The sequence below is a fragment of the Dipodomys spectabilis genome, unplaced genomic scaffold, assembly GCF_019054845.1.
Source record: "Dipodomys spectabilis isolate Male_0828 unplaced genomic scaffold, ASM1905484v1 ptg000069l, whole genome shotgun sequence".
In the NCBI taxonomy this organism is placed as follows: domain Eukaryota; kingdom Metazoa; phylum Chordata; class Mammalia; order Rodentia; family Heteromyidae; genus Dipodomys; species Dipodomys spectabilis.
The window spans coordinates 7,793,192-7,808,105 of NW_024870746.1; the positions used below are offsets into that span (position 1 = coordinate 7,793,192).

The 14,914-nt window shown below is 44.5% G+C and overlaps 1 protein-coding gene across 1 annotated transcript; it reads right to left on the reverse strand.

Annotated features, from left to right (window-relative positions):
- Positions 1-10,631: 10,631 nt before the first annotated feature.
- On the reverse strand, positions 10,632-12,132 carry Loricrin (loricrin cornified envelope precursor protein). The gene has a single exon (XM_042681288.1). The coding sequence runs from the start codon at positions 12,057-12,059 to the stop codon at positions 10,632-10,634; it is 1,428 nt and encodes a 475-aa protein (XP_042537222.1). The 5' UTR covers positions 12,060-12,132.
- Positions 12,133-14,914: the final 2,782 nt, after the last annotated feature.

Below are 14,914 nucleotides of genomic sequence, written 5' to 3' on the forward strand. Positions count from 1 at the left end.
ATGGAATTCTATGCCTCCATCAGAAAGAATGACATTGCCCCATTTGTTAGGAAATGGAAAGACTTGGAAAAAATTCTATTAAGTGAAATAAGCCAGGCCCAAAGAAACATAGGTCCCATGGTTTCCCTTATTTGCAATAACTAGTATATGTCTGAGTCAAGCAGAAAAGGTCAGATAAGTTGATGTTAGTGGAATGAACCCCAAGATAAGTATTCAGATTTTTTTTGTTTTTTTTCCTTTCATGCAATTGTTTCTATCATATTTATAAGATGATTTCTATGTTGCTTTGTATGTCCCTTCCCCACAGTATAACCCCTGCTTTCACTGTATTTGATGTTGGTATAATTTGTGGAGGGGAAGGGAAAAAACAAATCATTTAACTAGGGATACAGGTGGACCCATTGCAACAATGAGATGTGGTCATTATGTCGAAAAGCAAATTTAACAATTTTGGTGGGGGGTGGGAGGAGAATCGGGTGGGGGGAGGGGAGGAGTAAGGGAAGGGATGGGAAGGGGAAACAAGGAGGAGGCAACAATGCTTGATAAGAAATGTACTCATTATCTTGCCCATGTAATTTTAACTCCTCTGTACGGTATTCTTACAATAAAAAAAAAAAAGGGGGATCTAGTCTCAGACTTCTGCACACGGATATCCAGTTTTTCCCGCATCATCTGTTGAATTGGCTTTTTTTCCAATGTATGTTTTGGGCATTTTTGTAAAATATCAGATGCCTGTGAGTTGATTCATTTCTTGGTCTCTTCATCAGTTATATAATCTTCTAGTTTTCTTTCCCCTGTGCCAGAATCAAGCTGTTTTTGTTACTATGGCTCTGTATAATTTGAAGTCTGGTATTGCTTTCTTTTTTCTTCTAAAGATTTCCTTAGCTACATAGGGTCTTTTGAGCTTCATACATTTTAAGATTGAATTTTCTACTTCTGTGGAGAATGATAATGGGATTTTGATGGGTATTATAGTTTATCTGTAGATTGCTTCTGGCAGTTCATGATCTTATTTCTGCCAATCCATGAGCATGGGAAGTCTTTCCATTTTATTAATTATTTTTATTATTATGTTTAAATAGTTATGCAAAGGATCTTAATTCAGCATGTCAAATTATGAGTATAATGTATCTTGCTCAATGTGACTCCTTCCATTATTTTCTACCATTACTCCCAACCCTAACCATCCCCTCAAGTTACTTGGTTCCATTTTTACATGTATACATTAAATATTATGACCATATTTACCTTAAAAGTGAAAGCTTTTAAACTCTGAAAAAAGAAACTGGAGCAGACTTAAGGAAATGGAAAAACCTCCCATGCTTTTGGAGAGAATTAATATACTAAAAATGACAATTTTCCCCAGAGCAGTATACAAATTCAGTGCAATACCCATCAAAATCCCAACTTTCTTCAAAGAAGTATAGAAATTGATCCAAAAGTTCATATGGAATAATAAAAGATCCAGAAAAACAAAAGCAATCCTTAGCAGGAAGAACAGCACTGAGGGAATATCAATACCAAACTTCAAGCTTTCTTAGAGTCATTATGTAATAAAAACAGCTTGGTATTGGCATAAAAATAGGCCCGAGGACAAATGGAACAGAATAGAAGACCCAGAAATAAGCCCACAAACATATAGTCACATAATATTAGATAAGGGAGCCCCAAAATCATGTTGGTGCTGGCAAAATTGACTATCTATGTGCAGAAAACTGAAGCTAGATACTCATAAATCATCTTGTACCTGAAGCAACCCTACATGGATTAAAGACCTCAATGTAACTGTGAAAATATTACAGGAAGGGATAGGGGAAGCACTAGGTCTTCTAGGCACGGGGTAAAACTTCCTAATTAAAGATCCAGAATCACAACAAATCAAAGAAAGACTGGGGCTAGGAAGGTGGCGCAGTGGGAGAGTGCTTGCCTCACATTCATGAGGCCTTGGGTTTGATTCCTCAGCACCACATACACAGAAAAAGCCAGAAGTAGCACTGTGGCCCAAGTGGTAGAGTGCTCGCCTTGAGCTGAACTGCTGAGGGACAGCGCCTAGGCCCAGAGTTCAGGCCCATGTCTACAAAAAAATAAATAAATAAAAGAAAGGCTGGATAAATGGGATTGTATCAAACTGAAGAGCTTTTGTGTAGCAAAGGACACAGCTAGAAAGATAAATAGAAAGCCCAAGAACAGGAGAAAATCTTTACTAGCTATGTACCAGACAAGGGCCTCCTGTCTAAAATATACTTAGATAAGTGTAAGCCCTCAAAAACTCAACAACCCAATAAATAAATAGGTTAAAACAACACTTCTCAGAGGGAGAAAAAAGAATAGCCAATACACACATGAAGAAGTGTTCAGCATCTTTGGCCATAAAAGAAATTCAAATCAAGACAACATTGAGATTCCATCTCACTCCAGTTAGAATGGACATTATCAGGAAAACTTACAATAACAGATACTGATGGGGATGTGGCCAAAAAGAAACTCGATTACAATGTTAAGGGGAATATAAACTCATTCAACTGTAAAGCAGTATGGAGGTCTTTAAAAGGCTAAACATAGAGCTTCCCTATGACCCAGCAATCTTACTCCTGGGCATTTATCCAATGGACCACAAACCAACCCATTATAAAGCCACCAGCACAACCATGTTCATTGCAGCATCGTTTACCATAGCCAAGATATGTAATCAACCTAGATGTCCCTCAGGGGGTGAATGGATCAAGAAAATTGGTGTATGTATTTAGCTAATCCTATTCCTCCCATTTCACCATGAGGCAGATGTGATTTTCTATACCGTAGCCTTCTGTAATTATCATCTCCCTCACCCTACATTTGGTCTCACACTATCAAAACAAATAAAACTATTTCATTATAGCAATTGTCACAACTGTGTTAATTTTGCTTTCCATTGGTTTGGCATTTTTGTTAATATCTGCCTTTCCTTATATAATTTAGTCATAAAGAAGATTGACCCTGTGTTGATTTTTAATCATATTATCACCAAAATTGGAGATATTTCATGAATCTACTTAAATAAAACAGAATAAAGAAAAAATGGTGTATGTACACAATGGAATTCTACTCATCCATCAGAAAGAATGGTTTTGTCCTATTTGTAAGGAAAAGGAAAGACTTGAAAAAATTATATTAAGTGAAGAAGCCAAGCCCAAAGAAACATAGGCTGCATGGTTTCCCTCCTTTGTGGTAAGGAGAATGTGCCAGTAAATCTACAAGTAAACACAGTGAATGATTAAAAACATATGCACATATGCATGCACACTGGGACATGATAAACTATATAGGAATCTAGTCATTCACAGACTGAGGCCAAAGGAGGAAATGCGTAGGAGTGGTGATCAAAGGCTCAATAGCTATGTGCAGATGATCATATAAAATAATATTCTATGAAATGAACTACAAGAAAAAGAAACAAAAGACATGTTTTAGTTGTCATTGTTACTGTTTTTCTTTTCCCTTTGTCTTGTTTGTTTGTTTGTATTTGGGAGGGTAAGAGAGGGCACAGAAAAAGGTGGAACAAAAAAGGGAACAAATACAACAGTGATACTCACTAGACACTTTGTAGAAAATAAACTGGATATCTTGTGGGTAGTGATGGGAGGAAAAAACCGAGAGACAGTGATGGTAGGGGAGACATGGTTCAAAAAGAATGGTACTCTTACTCATCACCTGATTCATGTAAGTCTAACCTTTTGTATATCAACTCTACAATAACAATAAAAAATGACACCATAGACCTGTCAGACCTAACATTTATACAGAATATTTCAACCAGTAGCTGCACAATACACATTTTTTCAGTAGCCCATGAAATAAAAACATTCTAGGTAATAAAACAAATCTCAACAAAAATGAGAAAACTGAAATAATGTCCTGTATCTTGTCATACCATAATGAAATAAAATTAGAATTCAATAGTAAAAGAAACCACAGAAAATATTCAAACTCATGGAGCCTAAATAACACACTAGTGAATAATGAATGCGTCATTGAAGAGATAAGGGGAGATCCAAACATAACCTATCAGGACCTTTGTGACCAGAAAAGCCAGTCCTAAGAGGAAAGTTTATAGATATGTGTACCTACATCAATAAAACAGAGAGATCTCAAATGAGCACTCATGGATTCATCCCAAGCTCTTAGAAAAACAAGAAAAAGGTAACTCCTAAAACAGAAGACAGAAAGAAATAAAGATTAAGGCAGAAATCAATGAAATGGTGACCAAAAAACCTGTAGAAAGAAACAACAAAACAAAAGTTGGTTTTTCAAAAAGATGAACAATAATTACAACATTTAACCAATCTAAACAAAAGGAGGAGAAATCACCCAAATCAATAAATCTCGGAATTAATATAGGAATGCCATTACAAATGAAAGCAAAACCCAAAAGATTATGAGGGAATGTTCCACAAAGTTAATACTTATATGAAGTGCAAAATCTAATAGAAATATATGTGTTTCTAGATAACCTCAACCTACCAAAATTGTGCCCATTTAAATAGATCTACAGCAATCAAGAGGATTTAAAGAATAACAAGGATCTCCCAACAAAGCAAAGAAGAGAAGCCAATAGACTCAGAGCTGAATTCTTTTTTAAAATTAATTTTTAGTGTTATTATGAAGGTGATGTACGTCAGGTAAAGAGTACATTTCTTTTTGAACAATATCACCCTGCCCCTTGCTCACTCTCAGTTTTTCCCTCCTATCCCTATCCACAACTTGTATAGTTCATTTTCAACACAGCATCCAGTAAATATCAATGCTGCATTTGTTCACCCTTGTTCTCCCATTTCTATGCCTCCCCTTACACTCCCAAAGATATACAAATGAACAAACTGAACATAAAAGCAGCAAAAAATAAAAAAAACTCGCTTCCATTTTCTGGAGTTCCTTTTGCTAAATATTATTTTGTGTGATCAGAGACACATAGGCATTGTGCCTTTGTATTCCTCTCCTAGGAATATCCTCCTTTGGTCTCACTGTGTATGAATGCCTAGAGACCTGTATAATTTATTGCGTCCTGATATATTTTAGGTTTAGCTTCCACATGTGAGAGAAAGATGCACTGCTTGTATCTCTGAGCTTGGCTTACCTCACTTAACATGATTTGTTTTAGGTTTATCCATTTTCCTGAAAATTAGGAGAATAATTCCCTTCACAATTATCTCAAAAACCACCTAGGAATAAACTTAACCAAGGAGGTATAGGACCTTTACAATTAGGACTAGAAAACCCTAGGGCCTGGGAAGATGGCTCAGTAGTAGAGTGCTTGCCTCGCATGCCTGAAGCCCTGGGTTTGATTCCTCAACACCACATAAGCAGAAAAAGCCAGAAGTGGCACTGTGGCTCAAGTGGTAGAGTGCTAGCCTTGAGCTGAAGAGTTTAGGGACAGTGCCCAGGCCCAGAGTTCAAGCCCCACAACTGACAAAAAAACAAACAAAAAGCTAGAAAACGTTAAAAAAAGAAATTGAAGGTGGAAAGATCTCCCGTGTTCATAGACTTGAAGAATTAATATAATAAAAATGCCTATACTGCCAAAGGCAACTTACTTATTTTAAATTTTGTATTGTAATAGTGATGTACAGAGGGGTTACAATTAGATAAGTCAGGCAATGAGTGCATTTCTTTTTGGATAGTGTCACCCACTTCCTCATTTTCTACCAGTGTTTTCCTTCCAGATCCCCCTCCCAAGGTTTACAGTTCATTTTCAACATAGTGAGTATCACTGCTGAATTTGTTCATGCTTTGTCCCACTATTCCTGTGCTTCCCTTTACTCTCCCCAAATCAGATGAACTTACATACAAGACAAACGGTACAAAAATCAAAACAGTGACAAAAGGGTAAAAAACAGAAGAAAAGTAAAAAAAAAAAAGAACCACAAACAGCACAATAAAAATTTTCTCATTTCTATTTCTTCGAGTTCATTTTAATAAGCATCATTTAATATGATCATATACACATTGTTATTGAGCCCTTTTGATCCTCTCCTAAGAATATCTTCTTTTAGTCTCACTGTGTGAATATATAGAGTCCTGTTTAGTTTATCATGTCCAAGTGTAATTTTTTGTCATTTACTATCTGTTGGGTTTACTTGTATACATTCTAATTGTTACAAATGAGGGAAACCATGTAACCTACATTTCTTTGGGTCTGGCCTACTTTACTTAATACTATTTTTTCCAAGTCTTTTTTATTTCCTTACAAATGGGACAAAATCATTCTTTCTGATGGAAGCATAAAATTCCATTGTATGTATATGCCATGTTTTCTTTTCTTTTCTTTTTTTTTTAATTGGTTGTGGAACTTGAACTCTGGGACTGGGCTCTGTCCCTGAGCTCTTCAGCTCAAGGCTAGCACTCTACCACCTGAGCCACCGTGCCACTTCCGGCTTTTTCTGCTTATGTGGTGCTGAGGAATCGAACCCAAGGCGTCATGCATACAAGGCAAGCACTCTACCACTGAGCCACCTTCCCAGCCCCTATGCCATGTTTTCTTGATCCATTCGTCCACTGAGGGGCATCTGGGTTGATGCCATATCTTAGCTATGGTAAACAATGCTGCAATGAACATGGTTGTGCTGGTGGCTTTAGTATGGGCTCGTTTGTGGTCATTTGGATAAATGCCCAGGTTTATAGAGAAGCTCTATGTTTAGTTTTTTGAGGAACTTCTATACTTCTTTCCAGAGTGGTTGAACAAGTTTACATTCCCACTAATATTGAAATATAGTTCCCTTTTGGCTACATCCCCACCAGCATTTGTAATTGTGGGTTTTCTTGATAATGGACATTTTAAATGGGGTGAAGTGGAATCTCAATGCTATTTTGATTTGCATTTCTTCTATGGCCAGAGATGTTGAACTTCTCTTCATATGTCTATTGGTCATTCTTACTTCTTCTTCTGAGAAATCTCTCTTTAAGTTTATAGCCCACTTATTAATTGGATTGTTGTTTCTTTGAGGATTAGATTTCTTTTTGGGGGGATTAAGTTTTTGAGCTCTAAATGTATTTTAGATATGAGGCCCTTGTCTAATGATAGTTCGTAAAGATCCTCTCCCATTCTGTGGGCTTTCTATTTATCTTGCCGGCTATGTCCTTTGCTGTGCAGAAACTCTTCAGTTTGATGCAATCCAATTTATCTAGTATTTTTTGATTTGTTGTGATTATGGATCTTTGCTTAGGAGGTTTAAACCTGTGGTAAGGAGCCCTAGCATTTTCCCTATCCCTTCCTGTAATAGTCTTAGGGTATGTGGTCTTACATTGAGATTTTTGATTCATTTGGAATTGATTCTGGTGCAGGATGATATATAAGGATATAGCTTCAGTTTTCTTCACAAGTTTATACAATTCTGCCAGTACCATTTGTTAAAGAGGCTTTCTTCCATCCTGTGTTTTTGGGTCTCTTATCAAAGATTAGTTGGTTCTAGTCCCTGGGTTCCTTTCTGGGTCTTATTCTGTTCCACTGGTCCTTAGACCTATTCTTGTACCAGTACTAAGCTGTTTTTATTACTATTGCTTTGTAATAGAGTTTGAAGTTTGGTATTGATATTACTCCAGCACTGTTCTTCCTGCAGAGAATTGTTCTTGCTATTTGGAGCTATTATTCCAAATGAAATTTTTGATCCCTTCTTCTATATCATTGAAGAATGTTGTTGGGATTTTGATGGGTATTGCTTTAGGTATTGCTTTGCGAAGCTATTGCTTTGGTCTGTATTGCCATTTTCATGATGTTAATCCTTCCAATCCAGGAGCATGGAAGATTTTTTTTCCATTTCCTTAAATCTGCTTTATTTTTCTTTTTCAGGTTTTTAAAGTTTTCATCATAGAGGTCTTTCACATCTTTGGTTCCTAAGTATTTTTTTGGAAACTATTACATGTGGAGTTGCTTTCCTGATTTCAGTTTTGCTCTTTTCATTGACCAAAGGCAATTTACACATTCATTATAATACACATCCAAATCTCAACATCATCCTATGCAGAGATAGAGAAATCAATCCTAGGAAGTGGCACTGTGGCTCAAGTGGTAGAGCAATTGCCTTGAGCTGAAGAGCTCAGGAATAGTGCCCAGGCCCAGAGTTCAAGCCCTACGACCAACCACAAAAAAAAAAAAAAAAAAAAAAAAGAAGAAGAAGAAGAATGTCTGAGAAATCAATCCTAAACTTCATATAGAAGCACAGAAAGCCTTCAATAGCCAAAGTAATCTTAAGTTAAAAAAAAAGTAATGCTAAAGTTATCACAATTCTAGACTTATCAATGAGGTGTTGGCAGTGGGAATTGCACCACATCCTTACCACTGGGTAAACATATGTGTACTCCTTCTGTGTTTGACATCCAGGCTTCCTTCCTATTCATTTATTTCCCATGGTGTCATTTGAAGTATGGTAGATTTTGTAAGAAATAAAGCTTCTGTCTTGCTGGGCTCCATCTTTCCTCATTCTTTGCATAAAGTTTTGTCTCTTCTTCCACCCTCCCTCCGTTTTGTCTATTTCCTGCTTTCTCTTCCTTCCTCCCTCCCTCCCTCCCTCCTTTCCACCCTTCCTGCCTGCCTGCCTGCCTTTCTTCCTGCCTTCCTTCCTGCCTCCTTTCCCCCCTCCCTTCCTTCTTCCTTCTTTTCCTTCCTTCCTTCTAATTAATTAATTAGTTAATTTTTTGTGGTGGCCCTGGGGCTTGATCCTGGTCCTAGGCACTATCTCTAGCATTCTCACTCGGAGCTGGTGCTCTACCACTTCAACCACAGCTCCACATTTGTCTTTTTTAATAAAGATTTTTTTTTGAGAGTGATTTTCTGTTGGTTGTAGACTTTCAGATGCCCAGCCTGGGACATCTAGTGTGCAAAAAGAAAACCTGGAAATTTACTTCTATGTCAACAATTCTTAAGTTTGGAGGACTTTAATTACTTGTCCTTTCATTCTATTCCTTTCAAGTCTTCTTTGCTATTTTATATCTTTTGTCCATATACTTTAATTCTACTTAACAGGAGCAATAAGGAGAAATGCATTTATTCCATCATGTCCAGACAGGGAAATCTGACTTTCATTTGTTTAAAAAGGAAATAAAAATGCAGTGGTTGGATTACTATATCATTAAGGTTGTTACTTGTTTTGAGCTTTGACAGTTACAGAAACTGATGAATGTGGTGGTGACTTTAAATTGAAGGCTTAGGGGAGGAGAATCTGTCTTTTTTTTTTTTTTTTTTTTTGATTCTGGTATTGACCAGGTATGAAGAGTACTGTCACTTCTTAATTCAGCAGGGGTTTTCCTTTGAATAAACTAATGTTATCATTCATGTAAAACTAGTAGGATGAAAATATAAAACAGGACCTAAGCTTGATGGTGGTCTGTATCTTGATTGATGATTGTGCAGTTAATACATCCCTCTAAGGAATGGTAGCTTCTCCTTGGTAATTCAAAAGCTTTCAATGTTTTCCCATGACATGTCTGGTAGTAATGTTTATCCTATATTCCATTTGTATTGTATCTTTGTAAGTTGAATGGAACTTCTTCAAGAGGCCAGGTCCTTCTGGGTGCCTAGTCAAGTGCTTTACATACTGTACAGGCTCTCATATGATATTCTATTACCAGACTCAAATGTCCAGGCAGCCCTTTGCTTGCATGCTGGACATCCAGAAGAGCAGCAAGAAATCAGGTGCAATGAGAAGAAATGAGTCCCCCTCCCCAATGCCCAATGGTGAGCAGGAAAGACAGATTTGTGTGTGTGTGTGTGTGTGTGTGTGTGTGTGTGTGTGTGTGTGTGTGTGTGTGTGTGTGGCTTCAAAGCTCTATCATGGGGAGAGCTTCTATGAAGTTAACGAAAAGGGAAAAGGAAGTAGAGTACCTTTCTGCACTCGAGTATGGAAAGGCTACTTTGGTGAAATATTTGTCATCCAAGGCTCTGTCTCTTTCCTGGTTGGAGCATCTCAATGGACTCTGAAGATCTATAGCTAATTAAAACTACAGGAAAGGCTGCTTTTTGGCAAAAAAGAGTTAAGGAGAGGTGGGAGGGTAAGGGGCATGGAAGGGGGGGGGCGGAGAGGGCAGTTTCAAAGAGCCCCTGTTACATTTCTTCATTCTGCGAGGATGCGTGGCAGGTGCAGCCACCCTAACTCTTAGGCCAGCCAGACTACCTGGACTATGAAGGACAGGATCTTTCTGGGACAACTTGTCTTAAAAAGACCTCTGAGCTCAGCGAGGAGACCCGAAGGAGGTCCCCCTAACCGCCGGGTGCTGTTCAGTGAAGGCTTTCACAAGGAGCTTTGTGTTTGGGGGTCATTTCAAAAGCCATCAACGACTCTCTTCAGATGTGTGGTCCTCTGCCAGCGCGGAGGAGTGGATGCACGAAGGAATGAATGGAAGCAAAGGGAACAGAGCGGAACAGGCGGCGCAGAGACTCCAGGGAGACTCAGGCAGGCATTCTCATGAACTGCAGCTTTATTGACTCGCGGAGGTTTCGGAGTTGGGAGGGAGGAAGGCCGCCGAGCAGGGCGACCGCAGCCCGCACCCGGGTGCGGGGGAGCGGGTCGGGAGACCGCGGGGCGCTACCAGGAGAAGGCTACGCCCGCCGGCGCCCGCGGAGAGCCCGCCAGCTGCGACGTCTCCGCGGCCCCGGGGGCACTTTACTTGCACGGCCAGGTAGGGGCCTGCTTCTGCTGGGTCTGGTGGCAGACCGGGACGCCCTTGCCGCCCCCGGAGCCGCCGCCGGAGGAGCCGCCGCCGGAGGAGCCGCCGCCGCCACAGCCGCCGCCGCCCCCGGAGGAGCCGCCGCCGCCACAGCCGCCGCCGCCGCCTCCACCGCTGGAGAAGCAGCCGCCGCCGCCGCCCCCGGAGGAGCCGCCGCCGCAGCTGGAGAAGCAGCCGCCGGAGGAGCCGCCGCCGCCGCCGCCGCCGCTGGAGAAGCAGCCGCCGCCCCCGGAGCCGCCGCCCCCGGAGCCGCCGCCGCAGCTGGAGCCGCCTCCGTAGCTCTGCTGCGGGGCGCACGAGCTCTGGGTGGTCTGCTGCGAATAGTAGCCGCCGCCCCCGGAGGAGCCGCCGCCGCCGCCGCCGCCGCAGCTGGAGCCGCCGCCGCCGCCAGAGGAGCCGCCGCAGCCGGAGCCGCCGCCGCCGCCGGAGTAGCCGCCGCAGCCGGAGCCGCCGCCGCCGCCGGAGTAGCCGCCACCGCCGCCGCCACAGCTGGAGCCGCCGCTAGAGCCGCCTCCGTAGCTCTGCTGCTGGTACATCTGGCCGGAGGAGCCGCCGCCGCCCCCGGAGGAGCCGCCGCCGCAGCTGGAGCCGCCGCCACCGGAGTAGCCGCCGCCGCCGCCACAGCTGGAGCCGCCGCCGCCGGAGTAGCCGCCGCCACCACAGCTGGAGCCGCCGCCGCCGGAGTAGCCGCCGCCGCCGCCACAGCTGGAGCCGCCGCCGCCGCCGCCGGAGTACTTGACGCCCCCTCCGGAGCCGCCGCCGCCACCGGAAGAGCCGCCGCCGCCGCAGCTGGAGCCGCCGCCACCGGAGTAGCCGCCGCCGCCGCCACAGCTAGAGCCGCCGCCACCGGAGTAGCCGCCGCCGCCACAGCTGGAGCCGCCGCCACCGCCGCCGGAGTACTTGACGCCCCCTCCGGAGCCGCCGCCGCCGGAAGAGCCGCCGCCGCAGCCTCCGCCACCGGAGTAGCCGCCGCCGCAGCTGGAGCCGCCGCCGCCGGAGTAGCCGCCGCCGCAGCTGGAGCCGCCGCCGCCGGAGTAGCCGCCGCCACCGCCGCAGCTGGAGCCGCCGCCGCCGGAGTAGCCGCCGCCACCGCCGCAGCTGGAGCCGCCGCCGCCGGAGTAGCCGCCGCCGCCGCCGGAGTACTTGACGCCGCCTCCGGAGCCGCCGCCGCCGCCGGAAGAGCCGCCGCCGCAGCCACCGCCACCGGAGTGGCCGCCGCCGCCGCCGCAGCTGGAGCCGCCGCCGCCGGAGTGGCCGCCGCCGCCGCCGCCGCCGCCGCCGCCGCCACTACCGCCCCCGCCACCAGAGGACTTTCCACAGCACACAGGGAGACACGGGGTGGGCTGCTTCTTCTGGTGGGACATCTTGTCTGAGGAAGAGGGGGAACCTGCGAGCGGAGCAGACGAGCGTCACTGGGCCCCAGGCAGAGGGATGCGGCCGCGGCGGCGGCTGCATCCTGGCCTCGCCGCCGAGACCTGCCAGCAATGGTAGCTAGCTTGACTCGGTTCCCGGGGCTCCACGCGGGCTCCGAGTGGGAACACCTGAGCTGCCGCTTTCCAAGAAGGGCCCTCACCCAACTTGAAACAGTCCCGTCGGTGGCGCCCACTTTCTCTCCCAGCTCCACCTAGCGGCATCTGTTATGTGATGGGCTTGGGGCCCATCACCCACACTGCCCACAGCGCTGTTTGAATACTTGATCCCTCTGGTCTCTTCCACTCCCAACACTGCGTCTCCAAGTTCAAATAGAAAATTGCTCTGAATCTCTACCTGGGGTTGGGAGGTAGAGGCCTGCTGCACCCTATATTCTCTGCAGAAGTCCTTAGTTCAAACTCTTGGCTGTCTGCCCTGCCTCTCTGATTGGGGCTGTTATCCATGGCCTGGTTAATTGGAAAAGACAGGCTCTGCTCTGGGCCTGTCAAGCAATGCAAAACCATCCTGATGGTCCTGTGGACCAGCAACTTGACCAGAAAGTGTCAGACATCTTTTATGACCTGCTGGAGTCCAAGCCTGATAGAGGAAACTGTAGCGGGCAGGAAATTGCATCCCAGCACACCACAAGTCATTTTCCTGACAGAACGTCTGCCTTTGCAAAACAGGATTTTGTTTTCTGTGGCTCCTAAAAACCTCTCCCATATACAATAACTCTCAATCAATGTCCCTGTTCTCTAGGAGTGGGTTCAGCTTCTCCTGACAGGCATCTGAGGTTCATTGAGCTAAACCCATGCACACAGCCTGCCTTGGACAGCCTCTGCAATGTCCCCTGTCGGTCCCCCTGTTCTCTCTCCTAGAGGGGTGCCAGACCATCAGGAGATGGTCTTTTCTTGGCAGAGTTTATATTCCCATCAAGACCAGAAACACCATCTGCATAGCAGCAGCTCAGCCCCTTGTCCCTGAACTGCATCTCCTTTGAGTATGAGTGCCACAGAGGTCCTGTATCTCCCACAGGGGAGAGGAGCCCAGGCCACTAACCTATGGAGGCTTGAGCCAGGTCAGCTGGGAAGACGAGAGAGCCAGCAAACCCACACTTACCCAAAGCACTAGGGAGGATGAGTGAGGAGAGGAGATGCTGGCGATGTGAGGAGCACTGGAGCACCTAAGGTTTTATACTGTTTGCAGGCACTGACTCACCTATTGATCAGGCTAGCCTAGGACGTGACCGTGTCCTGTAGCTGTCGCCCCACCTCCTTGTGATTGCAGGAGCAGGGTGGACCATTCATGAAGATTTTTGCATTCTTGAGATAGGCAGCCTAGTGTATGACTGGCCCCTTCTCTGATGCAACTAATGAGCAGGCTAGCCAGTGAGGATGACCAGCCAAAGTAGATGGTGAACATTGTTTCTAAAACTGGCATAGGGCACATGCTATAACCAGAGAGATGGGTGTGCTTGAAGAATAGGCCCCAGACTCTTGATGTGGGTTAAACTGGAGATTTTAGTCCAAACAGAAGGAGCTTTCAAACCTCATTGTTTGCCTTCTGATCCCATTGCTCTGGAAACCCTAAAAATGCAAGAATAAGCATCTCTTTTGCCATATTTTTTCTACTGAGGTATCATGAATACTTCACAAATGCCCACTGGGTCATAGAGGTGCATGAGCCCTTGGCTCACATGAGCTGCACAATGTGGATATTGTTGAAACTAATTTGGCACTGGGGGCTACACTGGGTTGCCCCTGGAGAAAGCAGGTGTTGGAGAAGGCTGGCTTTCCTTGTAAAGGAGCAATTAAAGGGATGAACCATTTTGTCCTTCCCATTATAGTCTTTGGCTCTGGTGTGCAGCAATGGTGACCTCAGCCTGAGGGGCAGCCATGAATGGAACTGACTTGAGGTTGGTGACTGTATTTAGATGCTTCTTTTACTACTTGTCAGCTGTGTCACCTTGGGTAAAGTCCTAATAATTTGTACCGTGCCTGCATCATAGGTGCCAATAGCTATTTGTTGACTATTGAATGGTCAAGATTCTTGCCCTTACTTTCGCTACCAAATAGCAATACTAATATATATTTAACAGGCAGCTGAAGAAGGAATAGTTATGTGAAGTGTAGATGGTGATGCTTCCCTTTTGCCATTTTTTTCACATGCTAGCACATCATTATTTTTAACCTAGCTTATCCTTGGACACTAAGGCTGAGAAGGAGTCCATAGATGGCTTGAGACCATCTTCTAGTAGATTAACTCAAAACTTCCCTGCTGACCCCAGGACCAACAACATCACCTCTGTGTTTGAAGATCAATGTGTTTCCCCCTTCTTTCATCACTGGAACTCAGTATTGTTTAAGATCCCACATTGGAACTTTGTCCCGCCCAGCCACATGTTGAAATAATAGCTCTAGTAAGAAATTGACTGCTAATTATGGGGGAGCTTTAATGATCCAAATGATCCTGATTAGACAGACTCTGGCTTTCAGAAACTTGTAGCACTAGTTTCAGTTTGGGTAGCACAAACCCAGGTGGGTCTAGGAGGAATGTGAGTATTCCTGTCCTTAGAAGCCAGGATGTATTGGAGAAGGCAAATTTCTGAGGCACCATAGAGATTTTGAAGGGAAACAGACAGGAGTTAGTGATTACCATGGATATGCCACACAGGAGAGGAGGATCCGGTTTGGATTATGCTTCCCAGCCTTGATCTGTATCCCATTTCGGCCCATGACCAGGTGTTTATGACCCTTAGGAAAGTCTTTGTAACATGACATTTGCAGGAAGGAAAAACCTTTAATTCAGA